Consider the following 16,543-nt stretch of genomic DNA (forward strand, 5'->3'; position numbering starts at 1 on the left):
TCAAACCACAGCAGAGCCTTGATTAATAAGACGATTGGGAATTAAGACCTTGAACACAGGTAAAAAAAATAAAAGTGGAGAGAAAACTCGGCAGAGGGTGAGGATATCATAATTCCAATCTTAATTTTATTTATCGATGCCCTGCGTTTTGATTGGACGAGAACAAATTTTTAAAAAAAAGTTTACAATTCTTGATCATTTTTCCGTCAGAATTACTTTCTTCACCTAGACTAGCTTTTATTGCAAAAACCGGGGCACACAATTACTGTAAACCAACTTTTATTCGCGATGACTACATTTCGCGATTTACTAGTTCGCGACGATTGATTTTCGCCCCTTTTTTTGGATTTGTTGTTAATAGACAGATACAATCAGGACTAGTTCGCGGCTAGAAATATTCGCGATGACGAGGATCTCGCGAACCTCGCGAAAATTTCTTGCACGCGAATAAAAGTTGGTTTACAGTGCTTCTTTCTGTTTTAGCTAAATAATGAATAAAGAAACTTGAAATTAAATCCCACTTCTTGCAGTGGGGTTCGAACTCTCAACGTTAGGATCAACTCCTTACTCAATAACTCTAAGGCACAAGCTCTACTTACAGAAAGCGGGTGTCTACTATCGTTGAATTGAATGTCACGATAATAGACTTCTTTTTTCGATGTAAAGTCAAAAGAACACATTTCTATTCATGTTTTAATTGGTTTTTGATTAACTTCTGCTTTATAAATTAAAATACATAACAAGTCAGCTAATATAGGAGCCCACTACATGTATGTACGTTTGAGGATTCCCAAATTGTTTGAAGCTCTTGTACCCAGAGACTGCAAACTATAGATACTGTCGATTAGTACCTCAATTATCTTTTAAGATCAGCTTTAGAAAACTGAATCGGAAAGATTTCGAGTGAGTTTTTCCGAGTGCTTGTCAAAAGAATCGGACTGGTTTCAGGCTTGTTTGTAGATGTCTGTTCACAAGGTACTCATACATATTCTTGGAACAAGATTGCAAAAAAGTTTTTAGTTAAAGAGGTAGTTAATTGTGATTTAATTATGTTTTTAAAAAGCAGATGTGAAGATTTTCTTTACATTGCATCTAGATAGAATTTATACCAATACAAGAAGCCCAAAAGTATAAAAGTTTGAAAATTTTTAGTCTAATTTTTTTTTCTATATTTATAAGTTAACAATGAAGTCAGAGTTCAAAAAAGTGAAGTGGCATAAAGTCAATTTACCTTTTGAAGTTTAATGTCAATTAGTATCGTTAAGTTATAGGGTTAAAACACACTGCAACTTTTTTTTAAATTTTTGATTTAAAATAGAGAAGATAGCTGAATATTTATGGTAAAAAAATCAGCACATGTATATTAATAAATTAAGATGCACTTTAGACACGAACAGTGCAAAAAGCTCTCATTACGTGCATTAAAACGTGCAGCAAACTATTCCTACATAGTGATAGCGAAAGAAGCATCGGCTCATAGCACATTATTATTCAGTGAAAGGACATGGAATGGTTTAATTTCTATAAAATTCTGTGCATTTTCTGGATCGAATATCTGCTGGGAATATATGTTTTTGCGACCTCAACGCTGGAATCTGTAAGTACCAATACTTAAATTGCAAGCAGTTTTTGACAAGAACTAAACTAATTTAAGATAATGCAGTAATTGTCAGAACTTCGAAAAGTAATATTCAATAAACTTCTATCAATGATAGCTATTGTATAATGTTATAAAACTTTTTATTTCGTATTAGGAAATATTGTCATATAAAATAATTTAAAATATCCCCAAAGTAGCAATACAATGTTTGATGAAAAAAATTCAAACAAAATATTTTTAATACAAGTATATTTACAATGTTCTGTACTTGTAAATCTGATGGTTTCCCCAATTCTTTTAAAACTGAAATAAAGCCTTCCTGTTCGAGAACAAATCTACTTACTCAGTATTCAAAAGTATTATATATATTTTTTCTATATTTTGAGACCAAAAATCCTCTTTTTCTTGAATAGAATTAAATGATATAAAATTGTATATTTGTAGTTTTTAATAATCGTAATAAAAATTCATGTTTTTGAGTAATAAAAAAACATATTGATCAGGTATCTGAACATTCAAACTTTTATGCAAAGTCAGTTTCAAAATATAACCACCGTATTTCATGCAACATTGCAAGATCATCTACAGAAAAGAAATCTTTAAGTTTTATTACTATTCTGTTCGCTTAAGTCTCTGAAAAGTTAAAGAAAACGTTTCTCTATTTTCGTTCTCCTTTATTACAACCTTGATTTTGATTTATTTTCATTTAATCTGTCTGCGGTAACTTCACACGAACATAATTCTATCTGGAATCAAACGTTAACCAGACGCAAGCTCCTACTGTTATATTTACTAAACAAATGACGTAATTACCTGTGCGTGTTATTCCATGACGATTTGATCTGACAGATTGTAGTTTAGGCTTCTTGTTCTGAAAATGATCTCATCTGTTGGTGAAAAAAGATCCAGTTCTCTTTGAATTCGTCTTTTTATGTCGCTAGATCTATACATGTTGTATACACAGTTAAGCAACATATAAATTCTTTTTAAATCTACATGCGTTTCCTATAATTTGAAAAGCAGTGAAACACTAAAAATATTCCAGAACAAAAAATTGACAAACAAACCCAAAGAAAACCGCAACATTAAAACAAAGCAAAAAGGGTTGTTCGGAAAGTCCGTGGATTTTTATTAAACGTAGCAGATGTAGCAAAAGTTTTAACATTAATAAACAAAATTATGCTACTGAAAAAGTTGTTAGCAAAATAAATTCAAAATAATAGAGAAACGTTACACTGTGCTGTAGTGTGAAATATACGGAGAGATTATCTTTCAAAACGAAGATTGGCATTGTCTGCGAACTTTCCGAACAAACCTCGTATATTTCATTTTAGTTTAATTACTTAAATCAGTTTATAAAAGATAATATGTTGCATTGATATTTTTGAAGAAAATTCTTTCAGTTATAGTCTATTAATATTATTTTGCATTACTCTTAAAGCTTACCTTTTTAAGATTTAGAATTTTAAACAAACACTTAGATGGAATAACATTTTTAACCCTCAGGCATTCGGTTTCTACACATTTCGTATGTATAGCGCGTTTATCGATTTTAGATTGAAAATATTTTTTTTTAATCAATATTATACACTCTTAAGTAAGTATATTTAAAATATTTTGATTGGTACTTTCCTAGAATATGAGGATCGACAGCATCAAGGTTCACACTGAAGTAAAATTGCGATTTGCAAAATCCCTGGTGACAGGTCATGTGACTAACCCAACAAATAGAAGTGGCGTTGTTCAGATCCGCCTCTTTATTCCTGTACAGACGTTTCTTTCTGATATCAAACTGTAAGTAATCAATGATACAAAAATATTGTTTGACCATAAAAAATGTTACTTACTGATCCAGCTTTCTTCATTTTTGTGTTTCTTAAAGTTTTTCAAACACTGGGTCCCAGAGAGCTGTGTGAATCTGAAATTGCAAAATATAAAAGTTAAATATATTTATATTGTCACATAATAAAATGCTCTTTACTTTGTTATATTTTTAGCACATATGTTTTGTTTTCGTTGGTTTCAGTATCAGATTATTTATTCTGGAGGTCGTTTGATTTCTAAATATTTTGAAAATAAATCATTTTCATTAATATGTGCTTCTTTTTTTGAAGTTCTCTTTACAAAGTTGCAAATAATAATAAACATGTTTGTGTCAGACCTCAAGATGTTTGAAACTGAATTTTGGCTAAATTATGTTCTCACTTTATGGTTTGATACCTCATAAAAGAGATCTAGATTTAAAAACATTGTAATTCATGTCATGAGAAATGTTGTTCGTATAAATTTCAAAACATATATCTTTAACTGGACCACAAGGAAAACCCTACAATTTTTATACGTGTATATTTAAATTTAATATAGTAGTAATCTAATATTTCAACAGGGAAATGAATGGCACTATTTACAATGGGCAAATGAAACAAAAAGATTTTACAAAGAAAAGAAGTATTGGACAAAGTACATTGGAAAGGTAAATTAATATGCACTCCCTTCGTTTTAAGCATATATTTATTCATGTACTTCGAATAATAAAGGAAGAAAAAATATTAATACATCGAATTTATTTCAAGCTTCAACCAGGAAGGAGTACGTTTTGATTCATTTGACTTTATGATAAACGTACCTCAACAAACAGATGTCAAGTTTTCTCTGATCTGTCAAAAGCTTCTCCATAGAAGACGCGGGCGATATCAACTCGACTTTTCCTTTATGACGTCACATGTCATTGAAGAGTATGATGTACAAGTTGACATACAGGAAACCAGAAAAATAACTTACCTCTCCGTAAATAATCAGACAGGTAAAAAAAAACTACTCACAATTGTAAATAAGATTCGGTTGATTTTACTCGGAGTCCGAATACTTTTCTTCACTTTATGTGCACATCTAAAAGGGAATTTGAAATTTAACGTGTTTTTTTAATTAAATTGTAGATTAAAAGAAAACATGAAAATAGTTATTAACATTTTACATGTTCTATATAGAATGGTCAGAAGGGTCCCTACTAGTATTACAAATTATATGAATGAAGAAAATCATCAACGTCGAGCTATATTGAAGGAGAAAAGCTAAATTTTTTCTTTATAATACAACTGATGAAAGTAAAAAATTGTTTTCATATGTTTTGTTTTTACCTAGAATTCAACCAAACTATCTCAAGGATATCTACAAAACCCTCACAGTGCATGATTCGTTATCATAAACGAATGCCATTAATACCCCAGGAAACGACATTTACTGTAGAATACGACCTTGAACGTTTGTTTGACCTTGGAGATACTGTGGTAAATAGTGGTTTTAGCAAATGAGCTCATTTTGATGCCATAATTTTGATTTCATAAAACATCGATGATCGAATTGCTAAATTCATTTAAAAATTTCAGTTTGCTGAAGTTCATCAGGTAGGGTTAAAAATGAGCTACTTAATAATATAATACCATTTTGATGTGAATTTGTTACACTGACAATGTTGTTTGACATAAAACTTACTAATTTTCTTTATTTAAGATTTCAGGAGATTACTTTGTTCACTTCTTCGCACCTATCCTAGAGAGTGAAATACCGAAATCAATACTATTTATTCTTGATAAAAGTGGATCGATGGTGCACCGCCTTCATAAATTGCAAATAGCAATGCACAATATATTAAGTGATCTAGAACAAACAGATGAATTTGGTATAATAATGTTTGAAGCTGAGGTGGAGTCTATGTATATGGAAATGGTCAATGCCTCCTTTGGAAATATTGAGATTGCAAAGAATTATATAGACAACCTGACAGCAGCTGGCGGTATGTATGAAATTAAGCTCTGTAATAAAATGTACATGTGATTGAATGAAGAAAATCATCAACGTCGAATTTAATTGAAAGAGGAGAGCTAGAATATTTAGTAAAGTTAAAAATTAAAATAGGAATAATCTGTTTATGCCATATATATACACATTTTGTACCAGAACAAAAAAATGGGACAGTGTCATATTGATTTCTTATTGTTAATTGTGGATTGAGATGAAAATTAATTTTTAAAATGTTTAATGCTATATTTTTTTTTCTTTTGTTTGTTTCCTTGTTTGTTTGTTTGTTTGTTTGTTATTTTGGTCATAATCATATCTGCTTTGAAATACTACGAAGATCAATATGTCGAATTATATAATTCACTTTCAAATCATATTGATATCGATATCCCTTTTAATATATATACAGTTTACTGAATAAATATTGTTTAAATCAATATATATACACAATTTATTTTTTTTGCAGGTACGAATATCAAGTCTGCTCTTCTACATGGTTTATCTTTTCTAAATTCCGATAGAAACGCGGGGCTTGGAGCCAAAATTATTTTCTTCTTGACGGACGGGGCAATCTTTGGAATCAAAAACAAAGCTCTAATGGAAATAAAAGTCGCGAACATTTATGATATACCAATATATAGCTTGGCATTCGGCAAGGATGCAGATACCGAGTTCGTGCAGCAATTATCTAGACAGAATAACGGTGAAACAAGACTAGTGAATGACAATGATGATGCCATTAAAGACATCACAAGCTTATTTAAAGATATCCCGTCGACTTTGCTGAAAAACATATCTTTTCACTACCCCTTTTTTAAAGAGGCATGGACGTCACCAACATTTTTTCCAACTTATTTGAATGGAACAGAGATTTCGATTGCTGGTTTAATAGTTCAGCACGCAGCTAACTCAAGTATTACCCCGGATGTAGACTTCGTGGCAAATGAGGTTGAAACTGACAACATGACTAAAAGTCAGACGTATATCGTTTTGAAATCCGACGGAGAAATTTGTCTACCCGAACACGTTTGTCTGTCCTCCGATTTTCGAGAATTTGTGGAGAACACGTGGATCCACAAGAAAATTCTTGAAATGATGGATGAAATTAATGAGGGAAAATTAGATTCAGATGCAGTCAAACTTCTTATGAACAAAATTTTATTCATGTCTTTAAAGGTACATGCATATTTTATTATGTACGTTACCCCGGTATATATTTTTGGGGAACTGAGTTGAATAACTTTAAGATAATTTTAATCTGCTTTAAGGTACATAAACTCTCTGCTCACTCATATAAAATATTGTTTAAACCTTAATGATAATCCAAAAGAAATGTATTTTATAAGTAAAATACAAACAATTATAGCATAACTTGCGGGGCAAAATTGGACAAAAAAGACACTTCAACTTGACAATTTTGTAACGGAATAATAGACATGTCACTAAGAGTTATTTCTGTTATCAGAGTATCAATGAACCTTATTACATCATGTTACATGTATTCAACAACTAAACGTTTTTCAGCCACTATCACAAGATGATTCTCATCTATTCAGTTCACTGAAAGGTTACTGAAAGTTTACTGAATTAGATGAATGAATTCAGTGACCTCTGCAGACCTTTCAGTGACCATTCAGTTGACTGAGTTTCATCCTGTGTTCATCCATTGTTTTACAGTATGGTCTGGTTACGCCGTTCTCAGACGTACAGCTTTCTGGTACAGGAGACACCTTGCTTCAGTTCAATCACCAAACTGCAGAGGGTGGATATGAGCCTTTCTTTTAAAACTTATTTTACTTTTAAAATGGTTTCATTTTTAAAAATAAATTTCCTAACAATGATTGATAAAGAAATAGTTCTTTTCCGAATAAATGGTCTTCATTTCAAATCTAATACATATACACAAAAGTGATTTATGGTTTTTAAAGAAAAATTAAAACAGATTTCTTATTTTTGTGTAGGATTATGTTTTCAACGTTAATGGGATATAGGCTACTAAGAGTGTTTGCTCTTATTTTATAAGTAAATGGTATCCTTAATAACCATTTTCTGTTTGGTACAGACGTACTTGAAATGTACCTATCCGACGATATTGCTAAGCAAAAAGATGCGACGAATATACAAGGTAAAATTATACATGTAATTATCATAAATTAATAATTACGTCTGAAATATGCCTTTAATTATAAATCAAATATCTTCAAAGGATAAAAGGGGTGATAACAAATTCAGAACGATCAAAGTGTTTAATGAATTGTTTATTTTTATTAGCGGGAGGCGATCCACATTTCTTGCTGAGTATTCCAGGAACAGAATTCCCTTTTTGTTTTGATCTAGATAAAGTTGCAGGGAAATTCGTTCAATTACTGTCAAGCACAGGTAATTATGCTAAGTTTTATGATGTAATAAAAATACATCAATTGATAAACTGCTGTGCATTTTTTTCTTCTTCACGTTGTATTATGGTATCTTGCTCCATCTAATGAACTCCGTGAATAAAGTGTAAGACTTTATAATCCATCTACCTGTTAGATTTTCTCAATGATTGACTGAAATCTTGCTGAGAAAATCGGTATATCCTATGCTAATAATTGGCTAATTGCAGATAACGTATCTATTTAAAAATCATAGTAAGAGACTTTGAAGTTAATCCTAATTTTAGTACAGTAGCATCAATTGTGTTATCACGTGCATATGTACTTATAGTTATCAGCTTTACCCATCACGACACGAGTCTCAGCCTGCAAGTGCTTAAAAATTAATGACCACACACATAACTGCACTTTATTATTGTTTTTCGGTATTATTATTTTTTGGCATGAATCAAATATGAGGAATTTCATTTCGTGCCCCGATTATACACCACCCAATCAACACTATCCTAGCTTCATAGGTGGTCAATTTTCGTAACAAAAAAAAATGTCAATACAAATTTAGAAAAATTGTCTGCTTCTGTATTTTAAATTTAAATCTCTTGCAGATTTCGTGATGAATATTGCACTTATCGCGAGCGCTCAACTCGACAGACACAGACACAATAAAACCTATATTGGAGAATTATATATAGCGTCTGGTGACCGTTATCTACTGGTTACTCCTGAACAAATTCTTATAAACGGGAGACAACTCGAGTGGAACGAAGATCAAGATAAATATGGATTTTACATGAATTCTGTCTATCCAAACTGTATTAAACATAAAAATTCGTGGAATATGATTATGACAGTTTGTAGAAGGCTTCAAAGAGATGGTCATCCCATTGATTATTTGGATATTGCAATATCTGGTTTGAAACGTATTGGGAATAAAGCAGAGGGATTTCTCGGTAATGGATTTTTTTTTCTTTTTAAAATACTTAAAATTTGACAATTAGCATGATATTTTACAAAATATTTGTTAAGGACTACATATATTTTAATTTAAAGAAAGGTTACTTGTTCCTTGTATAATTATTTCTTAAATTTTGCCAATTACTGTGTTTATATAGAGTCCAATGATCAGTCTTTCTTTTTTAGGTCAGGCTTTTAAATGGCCAATCAAAAGGCTTGGAACCAAAGAAACAGATAAAGGAGTGATTGGTAAATTCATGATTATCAAACCCGGAAAGAGAGACTATTTCCACGCTAAACTGCAACATCGTAAAATACCTACAGCTTCTGCATATTCAGAATGCTGGGAGATGCATCGAAATGTTCAAACTTTACTGAAAGAACCTGCAAGAAACTTTTTTAAATCCACGTTATTTGTTAAATAAAAATTATTTATATACATATTGGTAAAAGTATGAATAATAATTGTATATACGTCTTTCAAAGTCACAATAAATATATTTTTTTCATTGTCTTTCACTTGGAGAGAGAGAGGTGTTCAAGTGTTCAATGCATAACTTCTAATTTGAACATGTACTCAGTGTATAATTGTAATGTAATTGACAATTTAAGTAACTGAAAATACATGTACATGTACATGATTTTTTGAAATGTACATGCATTTGAATAGTTACATTCAAATTACTTGTCAACGAAAGTATACTTGATTAAAAATTACTTTCAAAAATGTAATTAATTACACTCACAATTACTTTTTTCAATCGGTATACCCCTTCGCTGTAGTAAGTTAATTTTTTAAATGCATTAGAATACTGATTCGACACAGAATCCTAATTCCAATTTTAGTTCCCCTACGTACTTCCATATTACACTACAACTAGCTGTAGTACATAAGAATAGATAAAGATTATGAAAAGGTCAAAATGTTACGACAAATTTATGGACTACCATGGTTAATTGTTCTTATAAAAGGTTTTATCTTTTATTTATTCCTGACATGGACAGGAACTTACCATCTGACAATGTAATTTCAAAAAAATTATTTCTGCTTCACAGTGTGTGTAACTCAGGACTTTTGCCCCGAGGGATTTTTCCAATATGGACCGTCGTGCTATTTCTTTTCCTCTCATTTAGCCGCAGACTGGATTGAGGCGGGGGTAATATAACGATAACTTAACAATTCATATACATCTGTATATTCAGTATAATTACAAAGGATGCATCATGTTAATTAAGTAATAATTAAGTATGTGATGGTATCATACTATATAGAAAGTACAAGAAATTGAGGAAGTGTTAAAAATTTGAATAAATATGAAATTCAATGTGTTTTGAAAATCAAAATATTGTATTTTAGTCCTTCTGCAAAAGATTTCAGGGAGGGGATCTTGTTGCTATCGAAACTCAATCTGAAAACAATTTCATATATCAGGAGCTACTTATGATGCATGAAAACAGTAGGTATTTGGAAGTTAGGTTTATATAAAAACTTAATAATTTATTCAACTCTGGACTCGTTTATCCGACAAAATGATATCGATTCTTTGATTCTACACAATGTCATATATCTTGTTTGACTTTCATGCCCAGTTTAATAAATGTAGCCGTTGGAAATGCTCAATTAAAAAATAAATGAGCCAAATATATATTATAATACTGTACATGCATTTTAAAATTATTTTCCGCGAAATCATGTACATATCCTGAATACCAATCACCAAAAATCCGTGGAGAAAATTTCATGATAACCTCTTAGAGACCCATTTAGAGGACTTCTGGATTGGAGGAACGGATGAGTTTGTGGAAGGCCATTGGATATGGATACCGACGATGGAGAAAGTGGGATTCACTGATTGGTCGCCGGGTAACCCTAGTGACAGTTCGTCCAATGAGGACTGTATGGAGATCATTGTAGGCCACACCGCTCAGTCTACCCACTGGAACGATGACGACTGCTCTAAGAAAGCCAACTTCATTTGTGAAGTGCCGTACGTATGCTGTTATATTATTAATTCCAGTGAAGTGTACAGTTTTACGTCACAACCTTTATTTTGACAGCTACGCTCGAGGTAAATAGTACACGCCTCTTAACCGCAAGTCGTTTGATTGATAGTTTCTCCTTATTCCTCATTGGTTGCTAACACAATAGACTATTTCTGAAAAAAAAACAAGAAACATAAAGCTTGCCGTTAAGAGGCTGGTACCACTTTACCTGGAGCGCAACTGTCAGGATATGAGGTAAATTGCAAAACGGTACATTTCAATGGATTAATAAAAAAAGGTCTCTTACTCTCTCGAGCTCGTCCTTTAGGCAAGGGAGCGTTAAGAGAACAACAGGAGAGAAATAAGTTTAAAAATAAGGGAGTGGGTAATACATCAAGCTTCCAGGGAGCAGGGTATGCAGTTGATCATTCTGTACTTTGTTTTCTTTGTTCTTTAGTATATTGCCAGATCTTCCTTTTCCCTCCCCTTACTCAGAGCAAGGGAACAAGCCTATAGGAGTCTTTTCAATTCACAAAAATTCTTGTCCATGATCTTAATATGATTTTTAAAATCAAATACTCCCAGTATTCTGTATCTTTAACATTTTAATCAATCCGTTTATTTATTTTCACCGAGTGTCCTGAGTTAGGGGTATGAATAATGACTTCCTACTCAAACAAAATCCTGAAATTAATGCAAGTTGCTTAAAAATGAAACTGTATTAGGATTGGTGTAATTCTTCATTTCAGAATTGGCGAAGGAGGATCTCCGGTCATAGGTTGATGTGAAGTTCTACACGTGTATCAGATTGATTAAATAAAGCATCAAATGACAAATAAAAAATATTAATGTTATACTGTAAATAAAGATGTTAAATCTAACTCGTATTATAAAGTTGTTAAAAGGTATAAACAAGAAACATATTGACGCAAGCGTTGCCGCAAACAATTAATTAATTCTTTCATATAATAAATTAGAAACTGAATTCTTATATTTATCTGTTAATTAATATATCCCTGTGACATTAAACATTTGAATGCGACATCCCAGGATTTTTTTCAGTACATAATACATGTACATTGTATTAGGATTGGTGTAATTCTTCATTTCAGAATTAGAGAAAGTTACACATTAAATAAAACGTAACAACTATAGGAGGATAAAACCCCCAACTCCCTCTAGATCCGCCACTACATTTCTTCTTCTTTTGGTGTGAGATGTGGCATAGGTTGATGTGTAAAAAGAAAAATCTCCTATATTCTGTGATAATAGATTGATTAATTTTGAAAATAAAGCATCAAATGACAAATAAAAAATATTAATGTTATACTGTAAATAAAGATGTTAACATCTAACCCATTATTATAAATTTGATGATTATTTGTTTTTAATTTACATTAAAATATTCTATTTGAATTATAAAACTTTTTAAATAAATGGCGGCCGGTAATTATATAAATTTAAATAAATACTAGTATTATTTGCGGAGTTGGAATAGAGGTGTGCGATAGGTATATGTACTAAGTCTATCTTCTGAATGCTTGCCTATTTAGAGTTAAGCATGACAATATTGACATTTGCAAGATTTCTTCAGTATAATATACATATTTTTTTATTATATTTTTTGTCCTGAAGAGGTGGACTTTTACAATGTGAATTAATTGTATGAATCTTTAAAATCCTTCGATAAATTTTCACTCATTTCTAGATGCCTCAACTTGGATGTTAACAGTGGATTTTTTTTTTCCTGCGAACACCTACTGCATTAGGGGTACCTCGATTTATACGGGCTCGTCATATTTTCAAGGAAATGACGTCATTCAAAGGGCACCGCTACTTTTGATCCCATATTGAAAAGGGGAATAACTTGATTTTCTATTTTTCAAATCGGAAATAGAAAATATTTCTCTAATGTACCATTAACTTTTATTATAAAATAAACAGAATTAATTTAAAATTTATGATGGGGTAACCCTTTTTATCTTGTCAATGCATTCAACATGATCAAAGCTGATGGTTTCAATCCTTCTTTACCAGATTATACTTCAAAATGGCATACAAAAAATGTCAATATACTGTATGTATAGTTTTGTGTACATAAATAGGCGTATTCAAAATTTAGCACAATCACCAGGCATGGACTTGTTGGCATAATCATGCATTAGCACTACACATCTTAGTGCAGTATATTGAATATATAAATGAATTCTAAGAGGTATTCATAAATATTAGCTCATCATTTTCTGCACCGAACCTGCTAAAATATGAAGCCCGCTTTTTAAGTAAGCATACAGTATATATGTGTAATTATATTAATGCCACTGCACTATATTCATACAAAATACACATCTATCATGGAGTAAATCACAATTTATTCTTTAAGTCTCCCCATTATAATTTCAAACATTTCTTTATCAAGGACCTCAGCCCATGAGTTAAACAAATATAGCTTATCTTTCCTGTTGTACAATTCAAACTTTGCATACACAAGATTAGCATGCCTGACCTCGGACAAAGGTTTAACATGTTCTATTTTATAATAAGTGTCCTTTCTATTTCCGAAGAAAGATAACCTGGAGACTTTGAGGGTGTCCACCACCTCCCCCACCCCACCTGCCGACAAACTTCCGATAATTCTCGGCATCACGTAGAGAACAGCTGGCATGAAAAGTACATTGGCAGCAACAAAGCCCGTCATAAGAATTGAGGGTGAAGGAACAGTGTATATGTGATAGATACAACTAGGGAGCAGAGTTGCACACACCAGCAGTTGGAATCTTTGTACCAGTCTTATGATATTTATTGGTGGGAAGAAGTAGAAACATTTGAACTCTGGTTTAGGACGTCCCACTGTTTTCTCCTGTTTATCAGTAGAAACCAGATTTCCTTTACCAGCTGAATTACCATGTTGATGAGATGCACGTTCTTCATTATCATGCACTTCTTGCTTGTTAGAAGTTAACATGACATTTGTTGTGAAAGATCTTCTTGGACTCTCAGTGGACACAGAAAGAGTCCTTGGAATGTTTTGAGAATACATTCTTTGGTTACATTTCTGTTTGAAAAGTTCACTTTGGGTATCTTTTACAGCTGCATTTTGGTGAATGTTTCTAATAAGTCTATTTATGACACTCCATGAAGAAATTACACTTCTTTTCCCAACATAAAGTTCCCTTAACAACATATTTACACCACCAAGAGAAACACAGGAAATCAGAATATATGCTTTTCTTTCTGAAATGAAAATAAAAATATTTTTACAAAGGTGATGGTGCAATATGAAATGGAATATTTTATCTCTGATGACACTTTATACATGTGAAGTTCACTTTAATTTATTTATTTATTTTTTTTTTGGAAAATTACAAGCATACAGAACAGACGATCGGTAAAGACCTTAGGTGTAACAGGATTCTGAAAACATTAAAAACTTATTTTTTCCGAATTTAATATTGACAACCTACCTCAGGATTCTTTCTGTTCACTTAAGCCAAATAAATTGTCAAGGAATTCCCCAAACTTCTTGGGTTGGCCAGGTGGAAAGGGTTTTAATACAGAAAAATCTGCAGAGGAAAGTGTCTCCACTAAGGTGCTAAAAAAACCAGATCAAATGTACATTCTAGGAAAAACAGAAAGAAAATTCAATAGAGCACACAATTTTTTTTTCTCCACCAATGACATATACAGAAAATACTTTTGTATCAGAGAAGAAAATTATATCAGAGAAGAAAAATTTGAAAATTATTTAGAAACAGGTATACATCCAACACAATCCAAATGTACAACAGTGACCTGTTTACCCATAACGCTGTCTCTCAGTATTTGTTATTAGATTTGTTGAGATTTGGCATTTGCCAGTAAATTTTTTTCAATTTTACAGAAAAATTTGATTACAAAAAAACTTAATTTAACAACAAGGTATTTGTCATTCCATAATACCACAGCGTTTTGGCAACCTGACATCGATTATGTGTTTGAAAATTTAGCGACAAAAAGGTATATTCAATCTGTTTAACACAAGCCAAATGTACAGAACTTGAGGTCATTCTCCTGTTTCATAAATTCAAGCTTAAAATCCCCACTAAGAAATTTAGAATGTAGAAAAATATTGAGTATATATGTCAAAATTTTTCAACCCTGAACAGCATAGATTGTAAATATTCAAGGAATTTGAAGATAATCTGTATTTGATGTTATAATCTCTAGAGGTTAAGCAATGGATACCCACCTTGTTGTGCAGTAATACAAATGTTTGTCTTTGTTGAGTTGATAAGCAAGCTCTAGTTGATGGTTATTCATCAAATCATCATTGATCACTACAAGAAGGGGTTTATTTGCTGCCAGAGTTTCTAAGCAACTTCCAGCTCCTGTTCATCATTCAAAGAAAAGTCATAATATATAAATTATTTCCCAAGTTTTATATATCTGATAATTGTCAAATAATTTTTAACATATGGGTATGCAGATGTGTTAACAGTTTAAATGTCACTGGTTTGACAGAGAAAGTTTTAATTACATGTAACAAATTGTTGCAAATCAGTCTAGACAATGTATTAAATGTCATTAATTTATTTACCTAAAACTGATATGCATCTACAAACATTGTATGTGTACATGATGTACATTCAGATACTACATAAAATCAAACTTTAAAGAGCTCAAAATCAAAATCATTTAAAGCTAATAAAAAATTTTCCATCGCGAATATGAACAACATAAGTTTATAAATGATTTATTTTTCTGTCATGATATTAGTTAATCACAAATTTGCAATAAAATTTTCCGATGTCAAACATGCAGCTCATATTGCTTTAACTAATTATACCTATCCTGTATACATGATATAAACAGTCACTACTTACCAGCATGACTGATGACTAAGTCTGCCTGATTGATGTCTTCAGTGATATTGGGCTTTAGCTTAAAAATCTCGACTTCTATACCTGGTACTCTGTCTATGGTAGGCTCCTTACCGCGGCCTATTTGAACTGTGACTTTTCTGTAACCCAAGTTCAGGAGAGTCTGAAAAATTTAAAGAATTTTGCTTAATGTTTCCTTTTCTACTGAGTGGATCTTCTTTTAAACAAACAAAAGTATGTCATTTAGTTTTACATGTGTACAATGGCAATTTATAGTCTCCTACAATAGCCAAAGGCACTCCCCATCTTAATTGTTAAAAAAATATATCTACTATACTATAAACACACTCCCCATCTTAATTGTTAAAAAAATATATATCTAGTATACTATAAACAAAACAGTAAAGTAGATATATATTTTTTTAACAATTAAGATGGGGAGTGCCTATGACAATAGCCTAACAAAATATCTGCTTTTCTAACACTACCTTGTTTATATCTTAAACTTTTATCCTTCAAAATTGCCAACAATGAAAAAATTCAGTAACAGAACCAAGTAAGGCATGTGTTGTTGTTTTTTTTTTTATTTAAGAGCGTTTTAATGAAACTAAACCGTTTTAAGGCAATCATAATGGTAAAATTACACAATCAGATAACTGAGGAAATTCGAGATGACATAAAACATTTGGACACAGACAAAATTGCTATTAATCAATATGAAATTTATTGTGCTTACAGAAAGAACGGTTGAACTACAAACAGCGTTGGTCAGTTTTTCAAACTCTGTTGTGCCTACGGTGATAAATACTGATCTCCCTCCCGGTTTTCGCTCTCTCGACATTCTCCCGAAAAGGGCAACGTCGGAACAAGACAAGTCATACATAAACTTATTCGTGAAATGGATGGAAGACATGGAAAACGCGCCCACAATAAAAATCATAAATAAATCATCAAGTTTTAATGGTGAACTTGAA

General features: G+C 31.6%; 4 protein-coding genes across 6 annotated transcripts; 2 read left to right on the plus strand and 2 right to left on the minus strand.

The window, feature by feature from the left end:
- The first annotated feature begins 1,442 nt into the window (after positions 1 to 1,442).
- LOC134239459 (inter-alpha-trypsin inhibitor heavy chain H1-like) lies at positions 1,443 to 9,236 on the plus strand. The gene is made up of 12 exons (XM_062721640.1): positions 1,443 to 1,597; positions 3,237 to 3,394; positions 3,987 to 4,073; positions 4,174 to 4,403; positions 4,742 to 4,887; positions 5,111 to 5,393; positions 5,865 to 6,574; positions 7,076 to 7,160; positions 7,461 to 7,523; positions 7,670 to 7,777; positions 8,379 to 8,723; positions 8,914 to 9,236. The coding sequence occupies exons 1-12, from the start codon at positions 1,505 to 1,507 to the stop codon at positions 9,150 to 9,152; spliced, it is 2,547 nt and encodes an 848-aa protein (XP_062577624.1). The 5' UTR covers positions 1,443 to 1,504; the 3' UTR covers positions 9,153 to 9,236.
- A 404-nt stretch (positions 9,237 to 9,640) lies between these two features.
- Positions 9,641 to 11,550, plus strand: LOC134239485 (perlucin-like). 2 transcript variants are annotated; one of them, XM_062721668.1, is made up of 5 exons: positions 9,641 to 9,699; positions 9,784 to 9,884; positions 10,085 to 10,184; positions 10,484 to 10,715; positions 11,460 to 11,550. In XM_062721668.1, exons 1-5 carry the CDS (start codon positions 9,651 to 9,653, stop codon positions 11,491 to 11,493), a joined length of 516 nt encoding a protein of 171 aa, XP_062577652.1. In that variant the 5' UTR covers positions 9,641 to 9,650; the 3' UTR covers positions 11,494 to 11,550. The 2 variants fall into 2 exon arrangements, with proteins under 2 accessions (XP_062577652.1, XP_062577653.1); XM_062721669.1 differs by having other exon boundaries at positions 10,496 to 10,715.
- A 1,512-nt stretch (positions 11,551 to 13,062) lies between these two features.
- LOC134239462 (uncharacterized) lies at positions 13,063 to 13,940 on the minus strand. Its single transcript, XM_062721644.1, has one exon. It carries the CDS (start codon positions 13,892 to 13,894, stop codon positions 13,082 to 13,084), a length of 813 nt encoding a protein of 270 aa, XP_062577628.1. The 5' UTR covers positions 13,895 to 13,940; the 3' UTR covers positions 13,063 to 13,081.
- A 234-nt stretch (positions 13,941 to 14,174) lies between these two features.
- On the minus strand, positions 14,175 to 16,453 carry LOC134239463 (UDP-N-acetylglucosamine transferase subunit ALG13 homolog). 2 transcript variants are annotated; one of them, XM_062721645.1, is made up of 4 exons: positions 16,306 to 16,453; positions 15,573 to 15,732; positions 14,939 to 15,077; positions 14,175 to 14,302 (listed from the first exon to the last, which is right to left on the minus strand). In XM_062721645.1, exons 1-4 carry the CDS (start codon positions 16,450 to 16,452, stop codon positions 14,176 to 14,178), a joined length of 573 nt encoding a protein of 190 aa, XP_062577629.1. In that variant the 5' UTR covers position 16,453; the 3' UTR covers position 14,175. The 2 variants fall into 2 exon arrangements, with proteins under 2 accessions (XP_062577629.1, XP_062577630.1); XM_062721646.1 differs by having other exon boundaries at positions 14,175 to 14,329.
- Between the last annotated feature and the right edge of the window lie 90 nt (positions 16,454 to 16,543).

Source organism: Saccostrea cucullata, unplaced genomic scaffold (genome assembly GCF_032062105.1).
Source record: "Saccostrea cucullata isolate Sc308-1 unplaced genomic scaffold, CSIRO_AGI_Scuc_v1 ctg991, whole genome shotgun sequence".
In the NCBI taxonomy this organism is placed as follows: Eukaryota; Metazoa; Mollusca; class Bivalvia; order Ostreida; family Ostreidae; genus Saccostrea; species Saccostrea cuccullata.